This window comes from Acanthisitta chloris, unplaced genomic scaffold (genome assembly GCF_000695815.1).
Source record: "Acanthisitta chloris isolate BGI_N310 unplaced genomic scaffold, ASM69581v1 scaffold9272, whole genome shotgun sequence".
NCBI classification, from domain to species: Eukaryota; Metazoa; Chordata; class Aves; order Passeriformes; family Acanthisittidae; genus Acanthisitta; species Acanthisitta chloris.
This window is the reverse complement of record NW_008659920.1, coordinates 1434-22136: the sequence shown is the minus strand read 5'-3', so window position 1 is coordinate 22136 and position 20703 is coordinate 1434. Positions and strand designations below refer to the sequence as shown.

The following is a 20703-nucleotide window of genomic DNA, read 5'->3' as shown; positions in this document are numbered from 1 at the left end:
GCTTACTTTCCTACAAAGGCATACTTGCACACACCAGCACCAGGGAATTTCACATGAAGTCAGCTTCTCACCATACTAGTGCTCTTCATTCATATTTTAAAGATGAGTTCTGAGGAACCTTATGCATTAGAGGGAGCATCACACAAATGAGTAACTGAGCACAAGGATTTTGTCAGTTGCTCGTGGTCATTCATTGATCTGTGATTCTGAACCGAATATCTCTACCTCTACCACACACTCATCACCAAAACCTGGGAGGCCACAAGGCTACAAGTCAGGATGAGAAGACTTGATTGGTGCAAAGTCCTCATAATGGCTAAGTAGTGCTAAATAGCCACTTGGACTAAGCTTTTCTGTAATTTAAAGAGAACTTCAGAAATATGTGACCAACGGTAGAGAGGAAACATCATCTGCAGTCCTGGACCAAGTCAGAGTTATTAGGTTCTATTTTTACCTCTGACATTTATCTGCTGGTACATTGGAGAAAATCATTAGTTCCTCTCTCTCCCTCCCTAACCTATAAAATAGGTGTAAAAGCATCTGCCTCTTGGGAGCTATTTGTAAGCAATATCATAAAGCACTTCCATATCCTGAGTGCAGTGTGGTTTGGTCATTACATTGTGTGTTCCAATTGCTATTATCTTAGCAATTTATTTTAACAAAGAGGCTCTCTCCCTCCCAGATCTATTTCAGCATCTTACTGTAAAGCTGCAATTATCTGTTTATGATATTAGCCTGCTACCATGGGAATGTGTCTTATGATGTCATAAATTGAGAGGTAGTACAGAATGAGGCACATAGAAAATATTGTCTGTGAGCAGAAATTTTTCCTTTTAACAAATGTATTTAATAATTAGCAAGACTGTCAGAGGAAATTAAAAACCAGTGAAGAGTCATTGTTTCTTTTCTGTGAGGTGAAATTGAAAATATACCCTAGTGTGTGCATCCTTCATTGGAGATCACACCTCTCAGAGTCAGAATTACAAAATTAAAGATCCAATAACATCCCTAGCTTACACAGGAGAGCATTTTATGTGGAAACAAATCCTCACACAAAGATCAGATTGCTATCAAACACAGGGAACTTGCATTTTCTGCACAGGATATTTTCCACTGCCAATAGATATCACTTCATGTTCCAAAACACAGCAAAATAACTGTAGATGTACAGGTCAAATTTCCCTTCATCTACCAAAATACTTGTGTCATTCCACAATAGTCAAAGTCTATGTTAATGCATAATTTATGAGGTCAGCTCTTTTTGCTAAAGGTTTCTATATTGCTTATTCTGCAACTTACTTTAATGTAATCATAAAGGGCAAGATGCCAGTTGTGTAGAGGACTAAAGCATTACTTCAGTAGTTCCCTCAGACTCCAGCAAGGATAGTCAAGAAAAATGCATAATGTGATCCAGCACTGTGAGTCTGGGTCAAAAGTTTAAAAGTCACAGCCACAACAAGAACTTATGCATGAAAACACTGCAAAGAAAATTTTAGTGCCAAAATAATTAAGAACTGACTTGCAAACGACATTGACCATTTTTTTGTTCTTTACTATGATTTAGGACAATAAAGAGCAATTAGCTTCCTTTCTGTGTTCCATTTGTATTTGCACTGTGTTTGCACTACATGTAGAAATACAATGAAGTTACAAATCAGAGTAACACAACTAAGCTCAAGAAACAAGAATGTGCATTTAGGTCTGATGCGACTTTGTTTTTCAAAACTTTCCTTTTGATCAGAAATATTTCTGCTCTGACTTCTATAGCCTTCCTCCCTTGTCACCCTCAGCATCTGCATGTTACTATCTTACAAGAAGCTTTAGATAGAATAATATGGAGCCTCTTCCCATGAACTAATTTTAGGAAATTGTCACCAAGCCTATATTCTTTTTGGTTTGCAGAGAAAATGGTAAAGTGGAAAACAACTCTTCTGAAAATACAGCGTGGAGGACATTCATGCATAGCCGGTGCATAAAATTCTGCAGTGCCCCTGTAACTGTATTTATGGGGAATGTTGTAATGTACTTTTTTTTTCTGTCTCTATATACTTATGTGCTTTTACTGGACTTTAAACTACCTCCACCAGAGGGTCCATCTGTATTCGAAATTATACTATACTTCTGGGTGTTTACCTTTGTCTTGGAAGAGATCCGACAGGTAAGTAACTTACACCGTCTTAGTAATAACACAGTAAAACTTGAAGCAATATTTTCAACAGATTTGCAATCTGTATAACTGTACAAGCTTTAGGATTTCAAGTGTCAGGTTGCACAGGTGAACCATACTGAACTTACATTATCCAAAACATCTCACCTTTATCAAGAGCAAGCTCTTCCTCCACCATATAAACCTATAGCTCCCCCTCTGTTTTTCCATCATACTCCAGGTATAGCCAAGTCAAGTAGGCTGCCAACATTCAGATATTCTTCACTTTGTAAAGTCACTCTCTGATTTCACTCCCCAGAACTAGGTCCTTCCACCACAAATGTAAGTTGGTAGTTATATTCTACACCTGGAAACACAGCAGACAACTCTACTTCCATTTAAGAGATTATTCCCCACTGTTAAAAAAAAACCAAACCAACAAACAATTAAATGATTTCTGATTATTTGTGTTTTTCCCTAAAATGCTTCTCAACTGAAAACATTAGCAGATCTCTTTTGGGTTTCCTTTTCTTCAAACAAACATAGAAAACCACCAACCCCCCAAAACCTTTCTCCATTACTCTGCCATTACTGGTTTTGGAATGTCCTTGGCTCAACAACTGAAACAATGTGTGAATCGTGGTGTTAGTGTGCTGCCAACAGTGGGTGCATAAAGCCCTTCTCTTTAGACACAAAAAACCCAGTAAAAAACAGTTAGTCTGGCAGAACCAATAGGTGTTCATTATCTAAGCAATAGGAACAGGGAAGGGGATCCCAGTTTGTTACAAGTTGTTTGAAATTATGCAGCAAGGCCATAACCAGAGGAGGTCATGGAAAATATCTGCATCAAAGACCATTTCATTACAAACCTGTAAAACATAAAGAGTGAAGGCTAAAACCCAATTTAGAAACCCAACCCCTTGCCTAGATAATCAAATGTGCCTTCACTGACAATTCCACAAATGTCAAATCTGTTCATGCTGTTTAGGTAGCAATGTCCAGAAACTGAACTGTGTCTGGAAGTTGTTGTATTGCTGAAGAGGTTGAATGTTGACAAAACCATAGAATCACAGAATGGTTTGGATTGGAAGGTCATCTAGTTCCAAACCCCACTGGTATAGGCAGGGACACCTTCCACCTAGACCAGGTTGCTCAGAGCCCCATCCAGCCTGGCCTAGAACACTTCCAGGGATGGAGCAGCCACAGCTGTCCTGGGCAACCTGTTCCAGTGCCTCGCTACCCTCATGGTAAAGAATTTCTTCTGTGAAATCTTGAATCAGGCCTCAAAAATTCTTAAGGAATATTCTTAATTAGGAATTTAGTTTTGTTCTTTCCAGTGAAAGAGAAAAAGGAAACAGATATCTTACCAGTGAGACTGGTAGCACATCAATACCAATGATTCTTTCTCTTTTTCAGAGTTTCTATATGGATGAAGACAAAAAATTAATAAAAAAATTTAAACTGTATGTAGAGGATAACTGGAATAAATGTGACATGGTGGCCAACATTCTTTTCATCATTGGGGTAACCTGCAGGTATGCATTTGTTCCTTGGGATGCAGTCAGCATCAGTAGCAAGGGCTGTGTAAGCCAACTGACAGCAGAGTCTCACGTGCATGTGAGGACCAGCTGTGACATTTATCTTTACAAGCTTTGAGACATGTTTCTCCAAAGTTGTCTTGAAACCTAGAAGTTGCTCCAGAAACCACAAAAATACATACTGATGTATTCAGACACATACTGAAAAGCTCTGCTTTTCTTTGTTTGTTTTTGACAACTGCTTTTACTCGAGGTTGAAACCGAAGGAGAGAGAACAGTGTTCCTCCATCTTTGGGCTATTTCTCATCAATCTACAGATATTATGTTATGTTCCTCTTACAGGTTTATGCAACCACAGCCCTGAAGCACTTGTCTTTTCCTAACTAGGCTGTGCCTGGAACCCAAGTTCTGTATTTGAGAAAATACTTCACAACAGTACTTGCTGAGAGCTGATATTTTATTTCATGTGTCCTGCAGGATGCGGAACTCAACCTTTGAAGCTGGCCGTGCTATACTTGCCATTGATTTTATAGTGTTTACACTTAGACTTATACATATTTTTGCAATTCACAAACAACTTGGACCCAAGATCATAATTGTGGAAAGGATGGTAAGTGTGCCATCTCCCTCAGATAAATTCTTGTGCCTTTTAAGAAATGGAGAGTAGGAAATCTTTTCTTTAGAAAGGAAATCAGTTTATAATCTATCTTTATTTTTACATTTTTAAGGCTTCTCACTTTGCATATATTCCGTTATTTTATTAAGAATATTAGATGAAGTATGTTTGAAATAGATCCTTCTGAAGAGCTCTGTAGTGTAATCACTTTGTCCCAATTTATGAATCCTTGTACCTTACCCAATAATTTATTCTCAGATCTGGCAAATGAAGAGTAGAGTGTGTCTGACTTACTGCTATTCCTCCAACTTCATAAGCTGTGTGCATCCAGAGCAAAGACCTTAGACAGAAAACAGCCCATGTGCAGAAGGGCAAGGCATTCACTGAAGAGCTCTGTAGTGTAATCACTTTGTCCCAATTTATGAATCCTTGTACCTTACCCAATAATTTATTCTCAGATCTGGCAAATGAAGAGTAGAGTGTGTCTGACTTACTGCTATTCCTCCAACTTCATAAGCTGTGTGCATCCAGAGCAAAGACCTTAGACAGAAAACAGCCCATGTGCAGAAGGGCAAGGCATTCACTTAATGACTCTGCTCAGGGAAAAAGAGATTACATTGTTTTGCAAGAAGTGTGAAAAAACCCTCCCATATAAAAGGATAGTTGCAAGTTTCCCACGGGAGTTATTCTTACTTGTACTTTTTAGCTCCAAGTTAGAATGAAAACATATTAGTACTTTGTGCACATATGTTGGGAGACATTTTTGTTTATTACTACTCTCCTGCAGGAAATAATACATTGGGACCACAGTTATTGTGCTTGGGTATGCATTGATATGTTGAAGTAGCTTTTCATTTAGTCATAGTAATCCTCCAGGTCAATTAGCTCATGGTAACTGATTAATAGAGTTCATCTGATTGTAAGTGCTCTTATAGAATCTACAAATATTTAATTTGTGACTCACAGCAGAGCTCAGTAAAAGCTTTGTAGTCTAAACAAGCCTATACATTGAACAAATAAAACTACCAGGCTATTTGGATTTGGCTACAAATGCAATAACTGGAACTCTAACATGACATTTGGTTGGAGTAGAAAAAGAGTAAATAAATACTTGCTCTTCATCATCTAGCTTACAGCATTTGCAGACTTCTATTTCAAGAGAGCAAGTCAGACCTGCACTTTCTAACTCATCCTTTGCTGCACAGCAAACTAAACCAGGGCCTTGAAAAAGTACATTGATGTGCCCACTATGTTGGCATCTGAAGTCATGTAAGATAATACACGGATTGAGAAGATGCAAATAAGAACAGCAGCCTAGACAAAACCATAAAATGGGACCTTTCACCTTCCACCCCTACCAAGCCAACACAATGCCTTAGCTTTGGTAGTTCAACATTGAACCTTACATCAAATGAAAGAGCAGTGAAAGTTACTTCAGTAAATGAAACCTTGTTGAAAGGTTCATCAAGGGAGTTCAAGCAAGATCATTTCCATTACTTAAGCAAAAAAGCAATCAATGATGGTCTCTCACTGTCTTTCTCCTTTATAATGCCCAGTCCCAGAGAGACAGCAGATTGGAAAAGAGCATTTCCAGACTTGCCACTGCTCTCCCATTATTGTGACACCATTACAGTCCTGCAGCATTAATGAATTTTAAATCATCCAGAAAACAAAACAGACTGATGAAAGTCAGAGAGACATCAACTATGTCTTGCCTGGCTTAGCGACTGTGTTTCTTAATAGAACTCCAGGTAACATCCTGGAGGTCTGAAATGCTTATGCATTTGGGTAACTGTACAATGCAATAATCTAATTGAAATGAATCTACAGTCCCTAATGAACTCTGTCAGATTAGATGGGAAGAGGATGAAGTGTTCCTCCTCCACCAGGGAAAAATTATTGCACTCGAAACACATACTAGATGTTTTTTTAAGTAAGTGTTTTAGGATTCAATTACTTCTGCTTCTGTAGAGAAACAGAATGTTTAAAAGCAGGAAGACCTGAAAACAATCCCTCAGATGCATCACTTAGCTTGAAAGCTGAAGACAGAAGGAACCTGATCCTTGCAGCCTTCACTGTCTGCTGTCCATGGTTCAGGATTCATCAATGAGCACTGACTGTTACCAGGATTCTCTGCCTTAGCAGAACTCTTGCTCAGTAAAGTAGTCCATGGTGCTGAGACATCTCACAGAAAATATACATTTAAAAGGTACAGTGAGATTCACTTAAAAAATGATGTGTGTTCCATTTTCAAATGTTAGATGATTGCAAAGCAAGGGTTTAGTTTAAAACGTGCCTTTACCTAAATGAGCTATCGAAGCAAAATGCTTATCACAGGCCAAGAAAAATATGATAACAGCAAGGTCAGGAGAAGAATTCTGTGCATGGAACTGTATCCTGTTCCACCTCCTTTAGCCTAAACAAGCTTGTAAAGAATTATTTGAGCCATATTCATACAGATAGACTACTGCACTTTGACTATGCTGTCACAGTCACTGCTCCTCCTTTTCTCCCCTCCCCCTCTCTTTTGTAGATGAAGGATGTTTTCTTCTTTCTGTTTTTCTTGAGTGTGTGGCTCATTGCCTACGGTGTGACAACTCAAGCTCTGCTCCATCCCCATGACAGCCGAGTGGAGTGGATATTCAGACGGGTGCTTTATCGTCCTTACCTTCAGATATTTGGCCAGATTCCACTGGATGAAATTGACAGTAAGGAAATTTCTTTCCCCCTAACTTGGCCCTTTTTGAATACACTTATTAGAGCCTGGAATTCCTTCCAAGTATTGTCTTTTTTGATTTATTTATTTTATTTTGCTTTTAATGCTTGTCCTACAGGCCAAAGCTTTCACACTACCATGACATAAACAGTGTATTTGCAAAGAGATAATGTGCATCTTAGAATCACATTAAAGCATCAGGGCTGGCCCTATTTAGACAAGCTCTCTGGAATATTGACACAAGGATTTGCAGTTTTAAAGTCTGGCATACGTTCCCTCATTTCAATCCATTTCTGTTCAGTTAAACCTAGGGCCAGATAACCTTGTGTAAACTGCAATAATAGTACCTCCATACATTTTGGCAGTAGTTTAACATGACAATGTTAAAGCAGTGCTGCTCTGCCCATAAGCAAACACTTATATTTTAGAATAAATATTCCTCTAGAGCATTTATTTACTCTGGAGGTAAAGCTGCCCAAATCAAATAAAGCTAGTAATTGCTTATGTGCAACACTGCAAATAAAACAATACAAAAATAATCACAAGACACAGAAATAATTAGACATAAAAGTTCAAAGCAACATTTCTGACAGGTAAGAAGGTAAAATGTAGAATAGGTCATCTCCAAAGAAGTCTGCAAGAATTAGTTCAGTAGTTCAAGTAAAGAACTGTCCTTTTAGGCTGGAGTCTTGTATTTACAGTCCTGCTAGTAGTCAGCAAGGGCAGTACAAAAATACTATCACAATATTGGGTTTAAGTTTTAATGACTGTAAAATATTCAGAACAAAATTATGCTACTGCTTATATGCAGCCAATATTAGATCTCATTTTAGTGATATTATCTTTGTCCTTGATTTTTATTTTAACAGTAAAGGTGCCAAATCTACACATCCATCCATGTCACTAGTTCATAAAAAAAAGACATGTTTAAAGATACTAAATCAGTTTTTATTTGCACTGAAATAGCTGTGAAATACATTACTTCAGACCTCAGGAACAATCTATAATTCTTGCCATTCTTTGTCAAAAATCAGAAATCTTGCACACCAAAATGCAAAGCTTTTGTCTCCACTCTGAGAAATACATGTAGCAGCAGGATTTGTCAAAAGTATTCTTTTATACCTATACCTCCTTTGCAGCATCACGATCATTTCCTGGGAACTGTACATTTAATCCACTGCAGATTCTGCAAGACAACATACCATCGTGTCCTCATAGCTATGCCAACTGGCTCGTCATACTTCTGCTGGTTATCTTCCTCCTAGTCACAAATGTTCTCCTTATGAATCTCCTGATTGCTATGTTCAGGTGAGAGTGATTTCACTAAGTATAAAGACAGAAGCTGCAAAGGTGTAAGTGAGTGCCCACATTTACTACATTGCTGTTGGCAATTCATTTTGGAATACACTTGCCATGTTCCTAATGAATATTGTTTGGGGCTTGATAGGCAGACCCCTATGATCATATAGCTCTTAAGTTCTCATCATCCTTACTCTAGCCACATTGAAGACAAGAAGAAAAGAAGTCTCTTTTACTGCTCCAAGTTCAATTAAGCATGCATAGAAGGGTCTGGGTCCCTGGCTGTGCTGCAGTCCAAGTCTGCAGGTGCAAAGCAGCAGTAGATTTGGCAGACTTTCAGAGGATGATCTGCACATGGAGGAAATGGTTGTTGTCAACACAGCTAATAATGATTCATTTGGTTGAAGAACTGATGTGGCATGTTTGCTGATATTGCTTTAGTGAAGTAGAATTACCTTTCTTAAAAAAACCCAACAAAACAAGCCAAATCAAATATATCTTTTAACATTTGAAGACTGCAACTACTTTAACATCTAAAAATTTGCACAAATTTTACATTAAATCAACACTACTTCCTGAGCTTGCCATTCCTTTTATAAAGTAAATTTTGTAATAATAAGCTTTAACTTGTTGTGGCAAAAAAAGTTATATACTTTTTTTTCTCCCCCTCCTCCCCTCCCAATTACAGTTACACTTTTCAAGTTGTTCAGGGCAATACAGACATCTTCTGGAAGGTTCAGCGCTACAGCCTGATCGTGGAGTATCACAGCCGGCCTGTCTTACCACCACCATTTATCATTATAAACCACGTAATTCTGGTTCTCAGAAGACTCTTCAACAAAGTGAAACATAAAAAAACCTATCTGGGTGAGTTGATAGCAAACATCTAGCCACTGGAGACCCTGACACTCTCCTAGGACATGGTGCATAGCCAAAATAGAAGAGCAAGTCAGATTTCCTTAAGCCAAGACTCACAATTTATTTTTAACCAACAGTGCCAGGGGAGTACAAATTATAAATAAAGGCTTATAACATATGCTATAAACAGTTTCCCACAATGTATTTCTTTGTGCACCATAGTTATATCAAAGGTGGCAATAGAAAAGTAGTTAAAGGGATTTGATTTCTGAAAACATAGCAGTGGACAGATTTAATGAATCTGATACTCAATTTGCTCCTGAATTTTAGTAATTATTAAGTATGGACAAGCCTAAAACCAAATACCAAGTCTAAAAATCTACTAGGATCAGTGGAATTTCCCAATACAGAGACATGGAGCAAGGACTCCTAGAGAAATGGTGGTGTCTTAAAAGTTCTAATTAGGATGGCAGATGAAGTTCAGCTAATTACAGAAGGCATTTGGGGGCTTCCTATCATGATGGCAAACTTGGTAGTGTCTGCTAAGAAGCCTATTTACTCCTCATGCACAGGCTGATGATGGGCTTTGTAGCAGAACTGTACTCAGACTGGACCAATTCATAGCCCTTTGAGTAAGGCCCCTTTCAGACACACTCCCTCCAGATAGCAAAGTGTACTGCTGAAGATTCTTAAAAAAAAATAAAGTCTTTTTTCTCCTAAGAAAGCAAGTTCCTGACCACTCAGCTTATAGATTCAGCAGTGTTTGGACCATGCAGCAAATGTACCCGTTTACCCATCTTTGGAAAGATGCAAAACTAGTATGTTATATTCAAAATATATGTGTGAAATTGAGGCCTGATGTTGGCTTGGACACTTGACATTATATTTCAAGTTTGTCCTTCCTGTTTATAATAGTTCTAGTAAAGAAGCTTAGATGATAAAGTGCATCTGAACATGAAACTGTGCTTATTGAATACTTTGGGGCTAAAATGTGTCACCAGTCCAGTAAGGTTGTAAATGAGTTTAAACAAAACCACAGAAATTAGTTGATGCTGTACTTCAGAAAATTCAGGAGTCATATTCAAGTGCAAAAAAGTCTACTGCCTGCCACCACAAGAAAAAAAGTAGCTAGGAAATACTTACTTTCCACTGTATTTTCACAACATGACTCCTGCAATTACAAAGGGCCTGAAAAAGTAGCTAGGAAATACTTACTTTCCGCTGTATTTTCACAGCATGACTCCTGCAATTCCAAAGGGCCTGCAATGGTAAGACTTCAGGAGCTGCAGTGACAGGACAAGGGGCAATGGGTACAAATTGAAAGAGGGGAAATTTAGGTTAGATATTAGAAAAAGATTTTTCCCTGTGAGGGTGGTGAGGCACTGGCACAGGTTGCTCAGGGAGGCTGTGGCTGCCCCAACCCTGGCAGTGTTCAAAGCCAGGTTGGATGAAGCCTTGAGCAACCTGCTCTGGTGGGAGGTGTCCCTGCCCAGGACAGGGGGGTTTGGGACCAGATGATCTGGTCCAACCCCTAAAATTCTATGATTCTATGATTCTATGACTTCATTTTCCCTTAGCATATCAGACTTTTGCTACTAGTATAAGAGAATAGGGAGCAAAATATAATTCTTCATTTATTCTTCCTACAGACAGAGATCTAGATCAAAAAATCATAAAATGGGAGCTGGCGCAAAAAGACCAATATCTCGTAAGACTTGAACAAGAAAAGAAAGAAAGCAATGAAGAAAGGCTAAAGGCCACATCTAACAAGTATGTTATTCTGACCCACAAGAAGTGTACCTTGCAAGTCTTTGCCTTTGAATGAGATTAACATTTTGGTCGTTGGAAAGCTTATATGAAGGGTTCAGTTGGAATACAGTTAGGAAATACACAGTCCATGAAAAACTGTGAGAAGCCAGCATCACTATAATATTAAAAGAGTTTTTGTCATTCTTGAAGTATGTGCAGTTACAGACCTGTATCCTCCAGCCAAACCTGCAGTCAAACTCAGTGAAAATCCTATTAATGAAGAAATGGTGGAAGAGTAGTTTATTTGCTATACTGCAGCACATATTCTGCCATCCCCTGCAGGAATACAACACAGACCTTTGAAGGCTTAGACTTTTGAAGTTCAAAGATAAACTTTGGAAGTTCAAGATATCTTGAATTACCCCCAGCTAACAGATGCAAAACAACTAACTATTTATGGCTTTATAGCCTGAGACTGTCTCCATTTACCTCTCTAAAATATCTCCCCACTAGGAATATCAATTAAATTGGTTTAGTATGCTAAAGTCCTAAATTATTATTCGGAGCTTTATGCCTTCAAGTGAGACACAAAATAGTTATATGCAGGAAAAACAGAAACATCTAAGGCAATACTAAAAGCTAGACAGCAAAGCAGTCTTTAAATAAGCTTTCAACACCTGTTCCAGCTGTTTCCTCTTGTAATAAAGCTCACTTCAAACAGAAGCACAATGGGTGTGAAAGTTACCATAACAAGAAAGTTCCATAGAAATATGCTTGTGCTGTCTGCTTTCTTTCAGAACAAACCTCTATCTGTCTAACTCAGAATAGCTGGAGACCAGACCAGCATACTTATGATCTTAGAAAATGCTCTTTTCCCTCCAGTTTACATTGACTCTTAATTCATAATAATTTAGAATGATTATGTTGGTTTAAACCTTTTTCTCATAAGCAAATCACTGACAAACCCTAGGAGTGAGAGCTTCATTGTTGAGATAAAGCAATAACTATGTGTGTAATTGCTCCCAAACAAAGGGCACAATTATATTCTTTTCTAGCTTGAAAGCTAAAATGCTTTAAAGATGGTACATTGCAGGTGAAGTTACTGCTTGGAGGGAAAAAGTGAGAATCTGTCTGGCTTCACAGTATTCCAGGTATAGCAGAGCCAGAAAGTGACTGGGAAAGGTTCCACTAAACCTGTAGCTTTTCATCTTTACTCTTGGGTGGTAGCAGTAGTTTTTTTAAATATTATGAAAACCTCAGAAACTGATTCTTTGAACTTTGCACTGAACCAACCTCAAAACAACTGATTCTTTGAACTTTGCACTGAACTAACCTGAAAATGTATTAGACCCACCCAGCAGCATGGTTTTTTTCTTAGATGTGATTGGAACATTCCTCTTTAGAGGGAAACTTTGAATTGGTAGCTAGGAGAAAGCAGAGATGGGTTTGCTGAACCTATGGGGAATAAGATGCTAATAAGGAACTGGTGGGAGAAGAGGTGAAGGATGAAGAAAGCATGTGGCTAATTCAATGATTTGGAGACACTATATGGAAGTTCCCTATACAATCCATTTGGATTGCATGCAAAAAGGGGTTTGAATGTGGATTTTCCAAACATGAAACCCTGCATAAATTTTTAGTGTCTTGTCTCCTCTGTGTTGATGGAAAACATTGTGGCCTCAGTTCTCACACCAGATCGGTTTCCATTTGGTACAGGTGGGAGAGCCACATATGTTGCTGAAGAGACAAAGAAAGTCCTTTGTCCTTCCCTTGATTTCCATGGCAGCTGGGGCTAAGTGGCCCTCAGCAGAAGCTGAGCAGCTGCTGTGGTCTGTGTCAGTTTATGAGTTCCCTGGCCAACAGGTGCATGAGAGTGTTCCAGAGATGCTGTCCTGTCCAATAAATACTTCAGAGAACACCTCAAAAGGACAAAGCTTTTAGGGGGCTCTGGGATGTCTGACCAGCACAGAACTGGCAGCAAGGGGCTACAGCTCTAGGAAGTTAAGTGGGGTTTGTGTTTTATGGTTTGTTCTGAGGCCTTTCCATTTTGCTCAGTGTGTCTGCTTTGTTTCCACAGGCTGGATAATTTGTTTAAAGAACAAGAAAAAAGGTTTAAAGCTCTGGAAGCCCGGGTAAGTAATAGTTTTATAGGCATTTATATCAGCTTTAGGATGTCTCCATGTTTCTCTCAGTTAATGGTGCTTTGGCAGACCCTGTTTAGGCATAAATGGAAGGAGAAATGGATCTGTGTTATGGTTTCACTTGGCTTATTGTTTTCTCTCTGCTGATATACATATGTAAAGAAACATTTCTGACCTCAGGTAGAAAGGAGAAAAGGCAATACAACATTTCTTGTGCTCTTTACTAGTCTTCTTAAGAGGTGTTTATTTCCTTCCTTAAGGATGCTTATGGAAGGAAACACTTCATCTTCCCCACTCCATTCTCAGCCTTCTCCTATTCCTTTCTTTCTTTAAACCTTTCAGCTTGAAAAATGCCCATATTCTGTCTGATCTGACCTAATCTTCTTGGACATCAGTTTTTCTACTTTTCTTAGCCACCAGGTACCAATTTCTCACAGGGAAGTGTCAAACATAGATCTGTGAAATGCAAATAATAAAAGGAAACCCTGTCTTGAGGTTTTGATGACCAACCCTTGAAATATAAACAAACATTCCTTAATCAGTCTGAAAATGCTCAGCATTACCATGTACTGTGTAGCACAACTGTTGTTTTCTTTATCCCTACAACTCTCCAGTATAATTTTGGCCTCTCTGAAAGTTCCTTATCTTAATACTTCCATTGCAGTTTCCCTCCCTTCTTATCTATTTTATGGCTTCCTGAAAAAAAGTCATGCCAGACAGGTCCAACAGGAACACACAAGGAATGCTTTAATAAGTTTGTGCCATCTTGAGATCATACAATATACTCACAAAAAAAAAAAGAGAATGTATTTAATCACTACCTATTTTGTAGATTTCACAACTGTACAGCTGTTATGACAAAGGTTTTAATCAAAACCCAACATCTTGTGCACCCAACCAGCCCCAATCTATACATGTAAGTATTGAAAACAATCATGGAAAAGCTAATCAATACAGTTAACAATGTGGTTTAAAAATGCAAGGGAAAAAAAAAAAGGTTGGAAAAAACTCACATCAGGAGATACCTAGAGGTAATGGGAATATAAATGAGGAACAGAATATTCATACTTCAGAATGAAAAAAAATTACCTTATGCAAAATGTATTTAAAAGATGTGGGGAAAGGACTGTCATTTAGTGTGAGTTAGAATAATCTCACCCAACTTCAAGCATGTAAACAAGTATCTTTTTGCCACAGAAGATTGTCTTGGGGACTTCTTGAGACAGAGATAGTCCTACCGAAGTATTAAGAAAATATTTAATATGGATAACAGTAATCATTAAAAATAAAGACTGAGCAACTCTCCTACTTCGTTTTGATCATTAGAGTTAATTTGCCTTCAGAGCTGCAACTATTTCTGTCAGTTAAGAATCTTTTCCTGTGTCCCAGGGCTCCACTGTTTGGAGTTTGAAACATTAGAGAGAGAGAAACTGAGTGTTTCTCAGCCGTTGTAGCATATCCAACACAATAACAATTTTGGATATTCTTCTTAATGGTCTATTTCAATATATACCTGTTGCTATCTATCACCCTCAAAAACCCATAAACTGAACATATACTACATGGAAAAAAGTAGCTGAAAACTCAACAGGCATGACATGACAAGACCTCAAGCTACTCAGACTCAAGTTAACCTCAAACTTTGCTAAATCCTGCCAGAAGCTTATAGACCACTTATGTGAATTGCATCATGATCAGCATTCCAGTAAAACCCATCCTGTAACATGCTCCCCAGACATTTTAACACCATAACTGCACAAAAATCAGAAACTTAAATAGCTGAAAAAGAAACCTCTGTTTATAATTTACTGAGCAAATGCAAACTAATGGAATCTACAGTATCTTTGTTTTTTCCAACATTTTAAAGTTTTTTAAGCAATTACTATTATGTGCCCCTTGTCCTAAGGCTTTTAAACAAGCACGTAACTTTTGCAATCCTATTAGGTGTGACAAATGCTGACACAGAAGCACCTTTGCCAGATGGAAGTGAAAGAGAAGAGCATGCAGATCAGTTTGAGACTGATATCGCATACATTGATAATTAAATTCTGTTCTTATTTCTTCAGATTAAACCTTTTGTCCTACTAAACTACTGTAGAAGTAAACCCCTCACCTCATGCAGGCCTAAGGGCCAGCTCTCAAAGCCTTTATACAAAGCACTGTGAATGGTTGACGTTACTGAGGATTTCTTGATCTTCCCCCTTCAGCTTCTTGGGCTTTCTTTCTCCCTGCTCCTAGAACACTTGGTCATTTCTCACAATCAGCACTCAAAACTTTCTCCTTTGGGGTGATTCTACCACCTTATTTTCTAAATACGATCTGCCTTCTGTTCTCCACATACCACACCCTCGATCCATGGTCATCACTGCCAATTTCCACACGTTTCTGTTCAAGGGAGTCTCCCTTTGGAAGGGTGATCGTTTACGCACTAAACCCCAAGCCTCTACCTTTGCCAAGAAAGCTCATACTTGAGTTGCTTTGAAAGGAAGTCAAGAAATAGTTTCCACAGGAAAGGGCCTGGGATACTGAACTATTACAATCCATACAGTTCCTGGAGTTCTTACAACCCTCAAACAATTGCACTCACCGTCTTTTCTTCCCATGCTGGCTCCTGTGAGGTATTCCTGTGCTGATATTCCTTACTGAGGGCTCCTCACTCATCCCCAGAAAATGGAACCTCATTGTGTGAACCCTCAAGCATGTGGTGGCTTGCAGTCATTTCCCAAACACAAAGCAGGTGACCTTCCTGCAGCCAGACCCCACCAGCCTCTGCCCATTGCTTTTTTGATCCATGCTGATCACGACTGCTCCCAGTTTCCTGTATCCCAGCTTCATGTATCACACCACATGGTACACCACAGCCACACCTAAGAGGTTTTCCAGTATCATTTTACTTTTCTCTCTCAAAGATCACGAAAAAAAATCACTTAGAGACTCTAGAACAAGAATATGTGCCAAGAATTCTCCTACAAACTCAGAATTTGGACTGTTTGTCACCTTTTTTCATTACTTACAGTGGCTTGTACATTGTTATCATAAAAATTCTTGCTAGCTTTATTAGAATTTTGTATGAAAGGATACACCAGTAAAATGAGTATTAATACTGTCATAGAATCATCCAGGTTGGAGGAGACCTCTTGAGATCACCAAGTCCAATCATTAATCTGCCACTCTGCTGTAACCCCTAAACCAGATCCTCCAACACCAGATCCAGGTACACTTCCAGGGATGGTGACTCCACCACCTCCCTGGGCAACCTATACCTTGTGCCTTAACACCCTAACAAGGAAAAAAATTTTCCTAACATCTAATCTGACTCTTTCCTGTCTCAGCTTACAGCCATTCCCTCTAGTCCTCTCACTGCAGTTATGGCAGGAGAGACCATCCCATACCTCTCTACATCCCCCTGTCAGGTAATGGGAGAGAGCCACGAGGTCATCCCTGAGCCTCTTCTCAAGGCTAAACAAACCCAACTCCCTCAGCCATCCTTTAAGAGGAAATTTCTTTGGAATAATATAAACATCATCAGAAGGGGGAAGTATTGGGCTGTGTCTCTCTTAACACTGATAAGCTTCAACTGCATTTCCTATTGCTTCTAGGCAATGTAAATGTATGTTGTGCAAAGCTTTGGTTTAATGTTTGTGTTACTAGAGGTGGAAAATAAAGAAATCTCAGCTCTGACAAAAATACCTTTCTGACATGAGTCTTTTATTAACAGATATTAATCTTGTTATGATGGCTTCATAAAACAGGCATTTGTCCACTTTTATCCAGCTGTGCCCCAGGCCTGACTCCATTAAGAGCAACAGAATTTTGCTACTGTCCTACCTGTTCTTCACCTTAGGCAAGCATAAGTCATAAACCCAGCAAGTTTATACTGAGCTACCTTTTCTGTTAAGAAATAATACATGTCTTCCCACCAGCATGTCCTGCTCTTGGCAGCAAGCATAAGTCATAAACCCAGCAAGTTTGTACTAAGCTACCTTTTCTGTTAAGAAATAATGCATGTCTTCCAACCAGCATGTCCTGCTCTTGGCAGAAGCTTCCATTTTGAAATGGCTACTATTTCCATCATGATCAGCACTGTGGAAACCAAACTATCCATTTGGAATTGTTGTGTCCCACTCACATGCACAGGAACAACTGATCTATTTCCCCATGACCCATTAATTAACATGCATCCAACTGTACACTCAAGAAAAAAATACATTCTGCTCCTAAAATTAAAAAGTGAATTTCAAAAGATGGTGCAAAACTGCTCATTTGACATTTTTTTCTGCTTGTTCTGCCACATGATACATCTGTTCATACAGAAAGACTGAAGTGATTTGGGACTATCAGTCAATTATTGGTAATATGGACCTACCCAGAGGAAGTCACTCCCTCAAATACCCTTTGGAGTTTGACCAAGCACTTCCTAGCAAGAAATATCACAAATTCTTAAGAAGTAATCTTTCACTACATTGTTATATATACTACCATTGGGGTTAGTTCATTTAGAATGCTGGCCAAAAAAAAAAGTCAGGTCAAACTGACCTGAACTAATTTGAGTTTCAAGTCATGTAACTTTTCAAAGCATTTAATCTTTCAACCTTATTTCTAAAATTTACTAACACTGCATGAAAAACTGCTATATTTGACATTCCTTAAAATGGGATTCATGGTATGAGAAGATTCACCATTGGGGTTAGTTCATTTAGAATGCTGGCCAAAAAAAAAAGTCAGGTCAAACTGACCTGAACTAATTTGAGTTTCAAGTCATGTAACTTTTCAAAGCATTTAATCTTTCAACCTTATTTCTAAAATTTACTAACACTGCATGAAAAACTGCTATATTTGACATTCCTTAAAATGGGATTCATGGTATGAGAAGATTCATCCTACAAACTGCTATATTTGACATTCCTTAAAATGATATTCATGGTATGAGAAGATTTATCCTACAAGGGAACTACACATTGTAAAATGACTGAAACTGTTAAAAATGTGAAGTTTATGATCTACAAGAGCTGAGGGAGAAGGTAACAAGACTGTAAGACTAAAAGATTTTCAAGACAATTCTCAAATCAAATAAACTGAGTATTTGTTAAAACTCCTACAGCTGCATTGCTCAGCATGGTTCAGAGATGAAATCAAGCTGCAACCAAAAGTTTATTGAATTACATAGAAAAAAAAATACCCAGTTTGGTATAAATACCTCATTCCCACAAATACCCCAATCTGCATAGAATGAATATGGAAGTGGTACCTCCTGGAAAGGACATACAAATGTGCAGGCCAAGGATCATCACTGCTGTACCTAATGTTTAAAAAAAAAGTTAAAGGGTTTCCCTCTCTGGGCCAGGGCCAGGAATAATCACATGTAGTGGAAGACTAGGTTTTATTTACATTGTTAAAAAATCTCTACATAATGAACTCATCACCTTTCTTCAAGAATCATATAGGATTTGGGAACAGCTCTAAATTTGGGAGCTACTAGGAAGCCTTGCTGCCTTTTAGCTAACACTTCTTTTTCTTTGGATGCTTCAGCTCCAGAACAAGCCCCGGGTAGCTGCTCAGGCAAGCAAAGCACACCTTTTTTTTCTCCTGATACGGTGCAACTCTCCTGTGCTCACAGAATTCTCATGAACAAAATGTCTGGAGTTTATTTTAGGTAGCTTAATTTCTAACAATATAAAATGTTCTTGGTGTCTATGACGCAAACTGTTGGACAAAGAGCTATCACGTGGTTTACAGACCAGGAAAGAGAAAAAAAAAGAAAAAATGAACAAGACAATACAAGTCCTTGGACGTCTCCAATGTGCTTCAGAACTATTCCTCCTCCCCTTCATCGTCTACTTTAGGTCGGAAATTTTTCCTATTCTTCTTTTTGCTGCAATGGAATCCAACTGTTTCCACCAATGGCTCCTCACCTGCACCACTAAACCTTGCAGCAGGCTTATCTTCTGTATTCTGGTCCCCTGCCATCATGCACTCCTCCTCCTCTGTTGCCTTTCCACTGTCACTGCCTAAGTGCCCCAACTCTACCTTATCTTCCTCCCTCAAGTCATCAGTCTTCCTAGGAGATTTTCCTTTCAGATCTGTCTTCATTTGTTTCTTATCATCCTCCCCTGTTGAAGTTTTCTTTTCCAGTCCATCAATACCTCTTTTAGTTGGTTTGGTGAAGACAATCCTCCCAGCTCCACAGCTGGAAGGGTCCTGGTTGAAGTATGGGGTGTAGCTATCTTGGGTATTTGAGCTTTGTTCCTCCCCTCTTTTCTTCAAACCCTCTAGAAATTCCATGGCCACTGCTCTGTTAGTCTTGTCAGTAGACTCTGAGACTTCCTCTAGGCTGTATTTGGTCCAGCGCTCTGGGTGTGCCACATAGTCAGGCACTGCAGGAGAGGTTTTGGGAGCCTGCATTGGTTTGGCTTGCCTTCCCAGGCTTTCTGGAATCATGTTACCTGAAACTGTGGTTGGAGGCAATGGACGCTTAAACCTCCCATCAACAACATTATCTTCAGGCATCGAGGGCACAGATAACTTGGCTGCCTCTTCCAGGCAATCAAAAATGCTCTGGCTGCGGAGAGAGAACGTAGAACTCATGCCCCTCAGATGGAATGGCTGGACAGGAGATCTGTGACTGCTGTTTGAAGAGTCAGGGGTCTCCCCTGGCCTGTAATCCCCATCATCTACAGAGGGCTCCTCAGGAGATATTGTATCAACTTCTGCTTCTCCTGCTAACCCCAAATCATCAGAATCAGAATCGCTGAGCGACACAGTGTCTGAGGGCAGAGCTCCTTCGTAGTCTCTGCCACCATCAGCCACTATCCCCAGGAAGGGTTCACCTCCCTCCTGATCTCCCATCTTCGAGCTGTCACTTCACTGAGGTCTTTGACGCAGGCTCAGGAACAGCTGCAAATACAGTTTTCCAAATGCCCAGCGAGTTTAGTGCCTAGAATACAAAAGAGCATAAAAGCTTAACTGTGAGATGAGAACCAAGTATGAGACCATGCAAAATAATTATTACTGCAATAAAACAGGCAGCTGTACTTCAGGGATTCCCAAGCAATTCTGCTTCAAATGAAAACATTATTTAAGGAATGAATGCACATTAAAATTAAAGGTTTACACAAGACTCAATACAAGAATATGAAGTAATTAAAAACAGCATTGTGCACCAAATTCCACTGCAGCTTACAGCAGGTCCAGTTACTAAAAGATGAACATAAAGCTTTTGAGCAAATCTGAATACCCAAAATCTGTCTTACACATCTTCCAAGAGACAGCAATGACCTCCCCAAATGACACCCCGTGTTTATTCATACTGTATGAATCCACAAAAACACATCTCTCACGCTTTGATTTGGCCATTATGCTGCTTTCTGTCCCCACAACCATCATGTTCTGCCTGTTATAAAGGACACTATCACTGATTGAGGTCAGTGGCAGAAAACCCACAAAAATATGAGGGCCACAGCTTCAGGTCTGCTTTAATGTGACACGAAATACAAACTCCACTCCTTCCTTGGGTTTAAGCTCTTATGTCATTACTAGATCCCAGGATTCAGAGAACAAGCCAGCTCAAGAAACCAATCCCACTGGATTAAGAAAACTAATCACACATGCCATGCTTGCACATGGAAATGAGGGGAGGCTGC

The 20703-nt window shown here is 39.1% G+C and overlaps 2 protein-coding genes across 2 annotated transcripts in view; one reads left to right on the top strand and one right to left on the bottom strand.

Moving 5' to 3' along the window:
- Positions 1-15108, top strand: part of TRPM5 (transient receptor potential cation channel, subfamily M, member 5) — a 37671-nt gene extending 22563 nt beyond the window's left edge. The window contains exons 15-23 of the mRNA XM_009069600.1: positions 1903-2158; positions 3563-3681; positions 4162-4294; positions 6834-7008; positions 8156-8324; positions 9004-9182; positions 10823-10943; positions 13000-13054; positions 14983-15108. Of these exons, the coding sequence (XP_009067848.1) occupies positions 1903-2158; positions 3563-3681; positions 4162-4294; positions 6834-7008; positions 8156-8324; positions 9004-9182; positions 10823-10943; positions 13000-13054; positions 14983-15108 (1333 nt within the window). The remainder of the gene's footprint in view (positions 1-1902; positions 2159-3562; positions 3682-4161; positions 4295-6833; positions 7009-8155; positions 8325-9003; positions 9183-10822; positions 10944-12999; positions 13055-14982) is intronic.
- A 3766-nt stretch (positions 15109-18874) lies between these two features.
- On the bottom strand, positions 18875-19909 carry TSSC4 (tumor suppressing subtransferable candidate 4). The gene has a single exon (XM_009069599.1). It carries the CDS (start codon positions 19907-19909, stop codon positions 18875-18877), a length of 1035 nt encoding a protein of 344 aa, XP_009067847.1.
- Positions 19910-20703: the final 794 nt, after the last annotated feature.

Coding starts and splice junctions, on each gene's coding strand:
- TSSC4 (XM_009069599.1), bottom strand. CDS start 19,909: ATGGGAGATCAGGAGGGAGGTGAACCCTTCCTGGGGATAGTGGCTGAT.